Below are 12,500 nucleotides of genomic sequence, written 5' to 3'. Positions count from 1 at the left end.
ACCTGGGGGACGTGGGAGAACTGGGGGACCTGGGGGAACTGGGAGACCTGGGGGATGTGGGAGAACTGGGGGACCTGGGGGATGTGGGAGAACTGGGGGAACTGGGGGACCTGGGAGAACTGGGGGACCTGGGGGACCTGGGAGACCTGGGAGAACTGGGAGAACTGGGAGACCTGGGGGATGTGGGAGAACTGGGGAACCTGGGAGACCTGGAAGAACTGGGGGACCTGGGAGAACTGGGAGAACTGGGGGACCTGGGAGAACTGGGGGACCTGGGAGAACTGGGAGAACTGGGGGACCTGGGGGACCTGGGGGAACTGGGAGACCTGGGGGATGTGGGAGAACTGGGGGACCTGGGGGAACTGGGAGACCTGGGGGATGTGGGAGAACTGGGGGACCTGGGGGAACTGGGAGATCTGGGAGAACTGGGCCAATTTCACATTAGCGCAGTTAGAAGCTGAATACTGCTGAACTGTTACAGTATACTGTAAGGTAATCAGTTCTGAATTTTGGGGAAAATCCCTGGAATTTCAGTGTTTATAGAACAGTTTCTACACCAAGGTCATTGACCCTGTAACCATAGTAACAGGGCCAGGAGGGGAGAGAGAGAAAAAGAGAGAGAGAATCTGCAGTGACTTGTTTAGGCTTTCTCTCTCTCTCTTTCTTTCTCTCTCTCTCTCTCTCTCTCTCTGGTAAACAAGTGTATTCTGTCTGTTCCGTGTGAAGCAGTGTGATAGTGTGATACAGAGTGATGTCAGATTAGCCCAGTGTTTCTGAAATAGATTATTTAGGTCATATTGGACCCTTTGGCTGGCTGGGGTACACACACACACACACACACACACACACACACACACACGTTATCGTCACACACTTCTACACTGACTTGCCTCTTCCTTGGCAAACACATTTCAAACACTGCACTCTGCTTCTCTCTCTCTCTCTCTGTACCATTCTGTCTCTGTTCTCTCTGGCCTAGAAAGGTTGCCATGGAGACAGCAGCAGATTTGATGCAGATGGCATATTCATGATGTAGTGGAGAGACAGGGAGCTGTGTGTGCCTGACTGGTGACTACATGGTAGCGATGTGTTTAGCAGGTTTAAATATTTGATGATTAACTGTTATAGTTGATGTTAAATATTTGATATTGAGCTCTTTCTCTCTCTCTCTGGCTGTATGTGTAGTTCTTCCGTTATTTCTTATTGTTAGTTGGTTGTTATGTGAGTTGTTTGCCAGGGCTTTCTGGGTCGATGTAACCAATCACATGGAATCACTGTCATTGGAAGACAGGATAGATTGACTCTGTTAGTCTCTATAGGCCTATGACTGTAACTGTCCATGGGCTAACTAATTATATGTAGGGCTTGACATTAGCTTTTTAGCTTTCGGACAAGTAGGACAGATTTTTTACTTGTTCAAAAGCTTAAGTCACTTGTCCAGTTACTTGTAATACAATGTTTACATAACTGTATGATGCAAGAAACCACTTTACAAAATAAAATGCATTACTATTTTTTTTACTATAGAGAATCAGACAAAAATGTAGGCTACACTTTGCCTATAGGCTTCAATATGCAAAAAAAGCCAGTCTCAGAATACAACACTGCCCCTTTAAGGCTCTCCTAGAGGGTCTCCTAGAGGGTCTCCTAGACTAGAGGCTCTCCTAGACTAGAGGCTCTCCTAGACTAGAGGCTCTCCTAGACTAGAGGGTCTCCTAGAGGGTCTCCTAGACTAGAGGCTCTCCTAGACTAGAGGCTCTCCTAGAGGGTCTCCTAGAGGAACTCCTAGAGGGTCTCCTAGAGGGTCTCCTAGAGGGTCTCCTAGACTAGAGGGTCTCCTAGAGGGTCTCCTAGAGGGTCTCCTAGACTAGAGGGTCTCCTAGACTAGAGGGTCTCCTAGAGGGTCTCCTAGAGGGTCTCCTAGAGGCTCTCCTAGAGGGTCTCCTAGAGGGACTCCTAGACTAGAGGGTCTCCTAGAGGGTCTCCTAGACTAGAGGCTCTCCTAGAGGGTCTCCTAGACTAGAGGCTCTCCTAGAGGGTCTCCTAGAAGTCCCTAGAGGGACTCCTAGACTAGAGGCTCTCCTAGAGGGTCTCCTAGAGGGTCTCCTAGAGGAACTCCTAGACTAGAGGGTCTCCTAGACTAGAGTCTCTCCTAGATGGTCTCCTAGACTAGAGGCTCTCCTAGACTAGAGGCTCTCCTAGACTAGAGGGTCTCCTAGAGGGTCTCCTAGAGGCTCTCCTAGACTAGAGGGTCTCCTAGAGGGTCTCCTAGAGGGACTCCTAGAGGGTCTCCTAGAGGGACTCCTAGAGGGACTCCTAGAGGGACTCCTAGACTAGAGGGCCTCCTAGAGGGTTTCCTAGACTAGAGGCTCTCCTAGAGGGTCTCCTAGAGGGACTCCTAGACTAGAGGCTCTCCTAGAGGGTCTCCTAGAGGGTCTCCTAGAGGGACTCCTAGACTAGAGGGTCTCCTAGACTAGAGTCTCTCCTAGATGGTCTCCTAGACTAGAGGTTCTCCTAGACTAGAGGGTCTCCTAGAGGGTCTCCTAGAGGGTCTCCTAGAGGGTCTCCTAGACTAGAGGGTCTCCTAGAGGGTCTCCTAGAGGGACTCCTAGACTAGAGGGTCTCCTAGAGGGTCTCCTAGAGGGACTCCTAGACTAGAGGGTCTCCTAGACTAGAGGCTCTCCTAGATGGTCTCCTAGACTAGAGGCTCTCCTAGACTAGAGGCTCTCCTAGAGGGTCTCCTAGAGGCTCTCCTAGACTAGAGGGTCTCCTAGATGGTCTCCTAGACTAGAGGGTCTCCTAGACTAGAGGTCTCCTAGAGGCTCTCCTAGAGGGTCTCCTAGATGGTCTCCTAGACTAGATGGTCTCCTAGACTAGAGACTCTCCTAGACTAGAGGGTCTCCTAGAGGATCTCCTAGAGGGTCTCCTAGACTAGAGGGTCTCCTAGAGGCTCTCCTAGACTAGAGGGTCTCCTAGAGGGTCTCCTAGAGAGTCTCCTAGACTAGAGGGTCTCCTAGAGGCTCTCCTAGAGGCTCTCCTAAACTAGAGGGTCTCCTAGAGGGTCTCTTAGAGGGTCTCCTAGACTAGAGGATCTCCTAGAGGGTCTCCTAAAGGGTCTCCTAGACTAGAGGGTCTCCTAGACTAGAGGGTATCCTAGAGGCTCTCCTAGAGGGTCTCCTAGATGGTCTCTTAGACTAGAGGCTCTCCTAGACTAGAGGGTCTCCTAGAGGGTCTCCTAGACTAGAGGCTTTCCTAGAGGGTCTCCTAGACTAGAGGGTCTCCTAGAGGGTCTCCTAGACTAAAGGCTCTCCTAGAGGGTCTCCTGGAGGATGGTTTGTCACCCTTGGTAGCATATAATATATTGCAACATTACTGTTTCAACCAAATTCTTTTGATGCCCTGTCATCCCTGGGATGATAAAAAAACATGTCTGCGGTTGAAAACAGACTCCGGGACAGTTCTGGGATGACAAATCCAAAATGCATACAACCACTGCACATTCAAAAATAAAACACTAAGCAATGAGGCTGATGCAACAGATCAGACCGTTTTAGCTTGAAATGTTGATAAAGCTGTTTTTCTTCGCATTATAAACTCAACAATGCGCACGTGGCTGTGGGCTGTTGGACAACAACATGTTCCAAAATGCAATTAGCGGGAAAACACCGTTCTCAAACGTCCACCGCACACATGAGCGGTTTCATGTGGCAGAGATGGAAAATATCCATTGGAAATTATGAAAGGCTAGGTCTAAAGATGCATCAACTAGTATGGGTTACTAATATAACTAGGATTATCATCAACTAGCATGGGTTACTAATATAACTGTCACGTCCTGGCCAGTATAAGGGTTAATTGTTATTGTAGTTTGGTCAGGACGTGGCAGAGGGTATTTGTTTTATGTGGTTCAGGGTGGTGTGTTAGTTAGGAGGGCGTTTGATTTATTATTTCAGGGTTTTGAGTTGTGGTCTATGTTTATGTATTTCTATGTGTAGTCTAGTGAGTGTGTTTCTATGTTGGGTTAATTGGGGTGGACTTCCAATTGAAGGCAGCTGTTTGGTGTTGCCTTTGATTGGAGGTCCTATATTAGTTGGGTGTGTTTGTCTGTGCATTTGTGGGAGATTTTCTTGTTTTGCTGAGTGAGCCTTTCAAGACTGTTTCGTCGGTCGTTTTGTTATTTTTGTATGTTCATTTTGAGTAAATAAATGTCGAAATGAGCGTACACATACCTGCTGCGTTTTGGTCCTCCATTTCCAACGACAAGCGTGACAATAACTAGGATTATCATCAACTAGCATGGGTTACTAATATAACTAGGATTATCATCAACTAGCATGGGTTACTAATATAACTAGGATTATCATCAACTAGCATGGGTTACTAATATAACTAGGATTATCAACAACTAGCATGGGTTACTAATATAACTTGGATTATCATCAACTAGCATGGGTTACTAATATAACTAGGATTATCATCAACTAGCATGGGTTACTAATATAACTAGGATTATCATCAACTAGCATGGGTTACTAATATAACTAGGATTATCATCAACTAGCATGGGTTACTAATATAACTAGGATTATCATCAACTAGCATGGGTTACTAATATAACTAGGATTATCATCAACTAGCATGGGTTACTAATATAACTAGGATTATCATCAACTAGCATGGGTTACTAATATAACTAGGATTATCATCAACTAGCATGGGTTACTAATATAACTAGGATTATCATCAACTAGCATGGGTTACTAATATAACTAGGATTATCAACAACTAGCATGGGTTACTAATATAACTTGGATTATCATCAACTAGCATGGGTTACTAATATAACTAGGATTATCATCAACTAGCATGGGTTACTAATATAACTAGGATTATCATCAACTAGCATGGGTTACTAATATAACTAGGATTATCATCAACTAGCATGGGTTACTAATATAACTAGGATTATCATCAACTAGCATGGGTTACTAATATAACTAGGATTATCATCAACTAGCATGGGTTACTAATATAACTAGGATTATCATCAACTAGCATGGGTTACTAATATAACTAGGATTATCATCAACTAGCATGGGTTACTAATATTACTAGGATTATCATCAACTAGCATGGGTTACTAATATAACTAGGATTATCATCAACTAGCATGGGTTACTAATATGACTAGGATTTATGCCTTTGGCTGCTGGACAACAAAATATCTTTGATTTGAAAATCTATAGAACATGAGAAAAATGCTGGTTTCCATGGCAGTGTTTCTGAAATCATTCCTTCAACATTGATATGGTCGTATTTTGGCTAGGCTACTTTAAAACAAGGTAAGACACGTCCAGGTTTTAAACAATTACGTTTATGGTTAAATAGTTTCAAAATGCTGACCGCCTCCGCTCAGATTCAAGGTGAGTGATGTGTGGTGCTCAACAGGCCCTGTCCTTCACTCTGTGGTCTTCTGAGCATTTGATCTGAATGAACCGAGCCTCGAGCTTGTCGACAGAATCAAGCCTTTAGACGTTAATGTGAATTATCCTTCATTATATATGTCAAACATGGCTGGCGTTTAGCCTGTATTTATGTCATTAAAGTACTATTAAAATTCGGCTCCATTTTCTGGCGCCTCATCAGCGTTGGGTTGGACATGAGGCTGTAGGCATATCATCTGCACTTTGACATTTTATTTATGTACATGGAAAAAAAGATTTGAATATTATTCCAATTTTGGCCTCTAATCCAATTTTGATCAGACGAATTGTTTGATATTGTGATTTATTTTCTGTTTCCTTAAAAATCCTTCTTTAAAAAATGTCTTCGGGATCGGTGTCCCTTCCACGGGACGGTTGAGCTAACGTAGGCTAATGCGATTAGCATGAGGTTGGAAGTAACAAGAACGTTTCCCAGGACACAGACATATCTGATATTGGCAGAAAGCTTAAATTCTTGTTAATCTAACTGCAGTATCCAATTTACAGTAGCTATTACAGTGAAAGAATACCATGCTATTGTTTGAGGAGAGTGCATAATTTTTAACATGAGAAGTTATTAATAAACAAATTAGGCACATTTGGGCAGTCTTGAAACAAAATGTGGAACATAATTGTAATGGTTCATTGGATCAGTCTAAAACTTTGCATATACACTGATACCATCTAGTTGCCAAAATATAAATTGCACCTGGGCTGGAATAATACATTATGGCCTTTCTCTTGCATTTCAAAGATGATGGTACAAAAAAAATACAAAATAACGGTTGTTTTTTTCTTTCTATACATTTCTACCAGATCTTTTGTGTTATATTCTACTACATTCCTTTCACATTTCCACAAACTTCAAAGTGTTTCCTTTCAAATGGTACCAAGAATATGCATATCCTTGCTTCAGGTCCTGAGCTGCAGGACGTTAGATTTGGGTCATTTTAGGCGAAAATTGAAAAAAGGGGCGGATCCTTAAGAGGTTGTCTCCTCCCCTTCATCTACACTGACTGAAGTGGATTTAACAGGTGACATCAATAAGGGGTCATAGCTTTCACCTGGATTCACCTGGTCAGTCTGTCATGTTCCTAGTGTTTTATACGCTCAGTGTAAACATGTACACACACACTACGTACACTTACATACACACTCCTCTGTCACTGTTTCTGAGGTAGCAGTGGCACTGACCTCACGGAGTGAGAGAACACGCTTTTACCTATATCCTTCTCTCTCACACTCGCTCTCTCGCTCTCTCTCTCCATTTATCTCTCTCTCCCCATCTCGCTTCTCTCTCCCTCTCTAAGCGGATGGAGGACGTCATTAAGTCCTCTGATAGAAGAAGGCATTAGAACAGTGAGAATAAACGGAGTGAGAGAGAGAGAGCTTAAGAGAGAAAGAGAGAGGGAGAGAATTTGTTTGATTCTCCCTCCCCCTTCCTTCCATTGTCTAGCATACACATCCCTCCCTCCATCTCTGTGGTATAACAATATGAGGTCCATCATAGAACTCTGATTTATAACCACAGAGCTCTTTTAATGGGTGGACACACACACACACACACACACACACACACACACACACACACACACACACACACACACACACACACACACAGGGTTTAACAGTGTAGTTAATGGAGTAGAATGAAGGGCTATAATGATGGTTATAAGAAGACATTACAGACAGAGACAAACAGAGGACTGGTTAGTGAGGAGGATCCCCCTCTCTCTGATGTGTGTGTGTGTGTGATCCCCCTCTCTCTGATGTGTGTGTGTGTGTGATCCCTCTCTCTCTGATGTGTGTGTGTGTGTGTGATCCCTCTCTCTCTGATGTGTGTGTGTGTGATCCCCCTCTCTCTGATGTGTGTGTGTGTGTGATCACCCTCTCTCTGATGTATGTGTGTGATCCCCCTCTCTCTCTATGATGTGTGTGTGTGATCCCCCTCTCTCTGATGTGTGTGTGTGTGTGTGATCCCCCTCTCTCTGATGTGTGTGTGTGTGTGTGATCCCCCTCTCTCTCTCTGATGTGTGTGTGTGTGTGTGATCCCCCTCTCTCTCTGATGTGTGTGTGTGATCCCCCTCTCTCTGATGTGTGTGTGTGTGTGATCCCCCTCTCTCTCTCTGATGTGTGTGTGTGATCCCCCTCTCTCTCTCTGATGTGTGTGTGTGTGTGATCCCCCTCTCTCTCTGATGTGTGTGTGTGATCCCCCTCTCTCTCTCTGATGTGTGTGTGTGTGTGATCCCCCTCTCTCTCTCTGATGTGTGTGTGTGTGTGATCCCCATCTCTCTCTCTGATGTGTGTGTCTGTGTGTGATCCCCCTCTCTCTCTGATGTGTGTGTGTGATCCCCCTCTCTCTCTGATGTGTGTGTGTGTGTGATCCCCCTCTCTCTCTCTGATGTGTGTGTGTGATCCCCTCTCTCTCTCTGATGTGTGTGTGTGATCCCCCTCTCTCTCTCTGATGTGTGTGTGTGATCCCCCTCTCTCTCTGATGTGTGTGTGTGATCCCCCCTCTCTCTGATGTGTGTGTGTGATCCCCCTCTCTCTCTCTGATGTGTGTGTGTGATCCCCTTCTCTCTGATGTGTGTGTGTGTGATCCCCCTCTCTCTCTGATGTGTGTGTGTGATCCCCCTCTCTCTCTCTGATGTGTGTGTGTGTGTGATCACCGACAGGTAGCCTAGTGGTTAGAGCGTTGGGCCAGTAACCGAAAGGTTGCTGGCCCAACGTGGATGTTGATTAAGGCAGCCCCCCCCCCACCTCTCTGATTCAGAGGGTTAAATGCTGGAGACACATTTCAGTTGTACAACTGACTAGGTATCCCCCTCTCCCTCCCACTGGTGTGTGTGTGTGTCTGTCTGTCTGTCTGTCTGTCTGTCTGTCTGTCTGTCTGTCTGTCTGTCTGTCTGTCTGTCTGTCTGTCTGTCTGTCTGTCTGTCTGTCTGTCTGTCTGTGTGTGTGTGTGTGTGTGTGTGTGTGTGTGTGTGTGTGTGTGTGTGTGTGTGTGTGTGTGTGTGTGTGTGTGTGTGTTTTTGCCGGAGCCAGCGCTGCAGAGTAATCACATTATGTGTGGTCTGGCGACCCGGCCATTGTCCAGCCACAGTGTGATTCTTGGTAGTCCTATAGCCGTAGGGAGAGGTTGGGACTCTGTCTGTCTGTCTGTCTGTCTGTCTGTCTGTCTGTCTGTCTGTCTGTCTGTCTGTCTGTCTGTCTGTCTGTCTGTCTGTCTGTCTGTCTGTCTGTCTGTCTGTCTGTCTACTCCACACTGTCTCCTGCTGGTGGGTGATAGAACAGCAAACACGCACACAGAGGCTGGACTGTGTGTGTGTGTGTGTGTGTGTGTGTGTGTGTGTGATATTGGCCAATGTGATAACACTTTCTGTGATATCGGCCAATGAGATAACACTTCCTGTTTCCTGTCTTTTCTGCAGTGCCGGCATTGCCGTGGGTTTCTATGGAAACGGGGAGTCATGTGACGGAGCCAACCGACTGGCGTATTCTCTACGGCACGCCAACCGCACCGTGGCAGGGGTCGACAAACTGGTGGGACAGTCACACACACACACACACACACACACACACACACACACACACACACACACACACACACACACTAACATGTATACTCCAAACATAAGCACAGAGCGCTAACGTCCCTCCACTTTCATCCTACCGCACAGAGCGCTAACATCCATACACTTTCATCCTACCACACAGAGCGATAACATCCCTCCACTTTCATCCTACCACACAGAGCGATAACATCCCTCCACTTTCATCCTACCGCACAGAGCGCTAACATCCATACACTTTCATCCTACCGCACAGAGCGCTAACATCCATCCACTTTCATCCTACCACACAGAGCGATAACATCCCTCCACTTTCATCCTACCGCACAGAGCGCTAACATCCATCCACTTTCATCCTACCACACAGAGCGATAACATCCCTCCACTTTCATCCTACCGCACAGAGCGCTAACATCCCTCCACTTTCATCCTACCGCACAGAGCGATAACATCCATACACTTTCATCCTACCGCACAGAGCGCTAACATCCATCCACTTTCATCCTACCACACAGAGCGATAACATCCCTCCACTTTCATCCTACCACACAGAGCGATAACATCCCTCCACTTTCATCCTACCGCACAGAGCGCTAACATCCATACACTTTCATCCTACCGCACAGAGCGCTAACATCCATCCACTTTCATCCTACCACACTAAGGGCTAACATCCCTCCACTTTCATCCTACCACACAGAGCGATAACATCCCTCCACTTTCATACTACCTCTCAAGAGTTTCCAGATTCCAAAAACCACTCCCAGATGTGTCTCTCTGTCTGTCTCTCTAGGTGACGGACAGTGCCCTGTCTCTGAACCAGACAGTGGAGGGAGGTCTGGTCCAGTTGGAGACGGTCTACTCTGAACAGACTGACTATGTGTCTATCGTCCAGAAGCTCCAGGGTCAGCTGGATGAACTGGTCAGACTCATGGTGGACATCCCCTTCTGGAGTAACTCTGATATCTCACTAGAAGACCTGGCCATCAAGACTGAAGCCTTTGACTGGTACAGGTGAGTTACAGCTGTATACATGTACTATACATGGTTACTATTATAGTTCTATCTGCTGGAGTAGCTGAAGACCTGCCTTCCTTTATATATTGTCTTATTTATTCTGTTATATTATATATTTGTACCTGACTCTGTTGTATATAGTGTTATATAGTGTTATATAGTGTTGTATATAGTGTTATATAGTGTTATATAGTGTTGTATATAGTGTTATATAGTGTTGTATATAGTGTTGTATAGTGTTATATAGTGTTATATAGTGTTATATAGTGTTATATAGTGTTGTATAGTTTTATATAGTGTTATATAGTGTTGTATAGTCTTATATAGTGTTATATATTGTGTTATATAGTGTTGTATAGTGTTGTATATAGTGTTATATAGTGTTATATAGTGTTATATAGTGTTATATAGTGTTATATAGTGTTGTATAGTGTTATATAGTGTTATATAGTGTTAAATAGTGTTATATAGTGTTATATGGTGTTGTATAGTGTTATATAGTGTTATATGGTGTTATATGGTGTTATATGGTGTTATATAGTGTTATATAGTGTTATATAGTGTTATATGGTGTTATATAGTGTTATATAGTGTTATATATAGTGTTATATGGTGTTGTATAGTGTTATATAGTGTTATATAGTGTTATATAGTGTTGTATATAGTGTTATATAGTGTTATATAGTGTTATATGGTGTTGTATATAGTGTTATATAGTGTTGTATAGTGTTGTATAGTGTTATATAGTGTTATATAGTGTTATATAGTGTTGTATATAGTGTTATATAGTGTTATATAGTGTTATATAGTGTTATATAGTGTTGTATATAGTGTTATATAGTGTTATATAGTGTTGTATATTGTGTTATATAGTGTTATATATAGTGTTTTATAGTGTTATATAGTGTTGTATATAGTGTTATATATAGTGTTATATAGTGTTATATATAGTGTTGTATATAGTGTTATATAGTGTTGTATATAGTGTTATATAGTGTTATATAGTGTTATATAGTGTTGTATATAGTGTTATATAGTGTTGTATATAGTGTTATATAGTGTTATATAGTGTTATATAGTGTTGTATAGTGTTATATATAGTGTTATATAGTGTTGTATATAGTGTTATATAGTGTTATATAGTGTTATATAGTGTTATATAGTGTTATATAGTGTTGTATAGTGTTATATAGTGTTATATAGTGTTGTATATAGTGTTATATGGTGTTGTATAGTGTTATATAGTGTTATATAGTGTTGTATATAGTGTTATATAGTGTTATATAGTGTTATATGGTGTTGTATATAGTGTTATATAGTGTTGTATAGTGTTGTATAGTGTTATATAGTGTTATATAGTGTTATATAGTGTTATATAGTGTTGTATATAGTGTTATATAGTGTTATATAGTGTTATATAGTGTTATATAGTGTTGTATATTGTGTTATATAGTGTTATATATAGTGTTTTATAGTGTTATATAGTGTTGTATATAGTGTTATATATAGTGTTATATAGTGTTATATATAGTGTTATATAGTGTTATATAGTGTTGTATATAGTGTTATATAGTGTTATATAGTGTTATATAGTGTTGTATATAGTGTTATATAGTGTTATATATAGTGTTTTATAGTGTTATATAGTGTTGTATATAGTGTTGTATATAGTGTTATATAGTGTTATATATAGTGTTGTATATAGTGTTATATAGTGTTGTATATAGTGTTATATAGTGTTATATAGTGTTATATAGTGTTGTATATAGTGTTATATAGTGTTGTATATAGTGTTATATAGTGTTATATAGTGTTATATAGTGTTATATAGTGTTATATAGTGTTGTATAGTGTTATATATAGTGTTATATAGTGTTGTATATAGTGTTATATGGTGTTATATAGTGTTAAATAGTGTTAAATAGTGTTATATAGTGTTGTATAGTGTTGTATAGTGTTGTATAGTGTTATATAGTGTTAAATAGTGTTAAATAGTGTTATATAGTGTTGTATAGTGTTGTATAGTGTTGTATAGTGTTATGTAGTGTTATATAGTGTTATATGGTGTTATATATAGTGTTGTATAGTGTTATATAGTGTTATATAGTGTTATATATAGTGTTAAATAGTGTTATATATAGTGTTGTATATAGTGTTATATAGTGTTATATAGTGTTATATAGTGTTATATAGTGTTATATATAGTGTTGTATAGTGTTATATATAGTGTTGTATATAGTGTTATATAGTGTTGTATAGTGTTGTATAGTGTTATATAGTGTTGTATATAGTGTTATATGGTGTTATATGGTGTTATATAGTGTTATATGGTGTTATATAGTGTTATATAGTGTTGTATATAGTGTTATATGGTGTTATATAGTGTTATATGGTGTTATATAGTGTTATATAGTGTTATATAGTGCTT

At 41.6% G+C, this 12,500-nt stretch overlaps 1 protein-coding gene across 2 annotated transcripts in view; it reads left to right on the top strand.

Moving 5' to 3' along the window:
* LOC115147659 (protein tweety homolog 3) overlaps window positions 1-12,500 on the top strand; it is a 64,877-nt gene that overhangs the window by 26,303 nt on the left and 26,074 nt on the right. For both annotated transcript variants that reach the window (XM_029689953.1, XM_029689952.1), the window contains exons 3-4: window positions 8,915-9,026; window positions 9,849-10,069. In XM_029689953.1, the coding sequence (XP_029545813.1) occupies window positions 8,915-9,026; window positions 9,849-10,069 (333 nt within the window). The remainder of the gene's footprint in view (window positions 1-8,914; window positions 9,027-9,848; window positions 10,070-12,500) is intronic.

The sequence above is a fragment of the Salmo trutta genome, chromosome 14, assembly GCF_901001165.1.
Source record: "Salmo trutta chromosome 14, fSalTru1.1, whole genome shotgun sequence".
In the NCBI taxonomy this organism is placed as follows: Eukaryota; Metazoa; Chordata; class Actinopteri; order Salmoniformes; family Salmonidae; genus Salmo; species Salmo trutta.
Note: the sequence above shows the minus strand (reverse complement) of the source record. Positions and strands in the feature narration are given on the sequence as shown.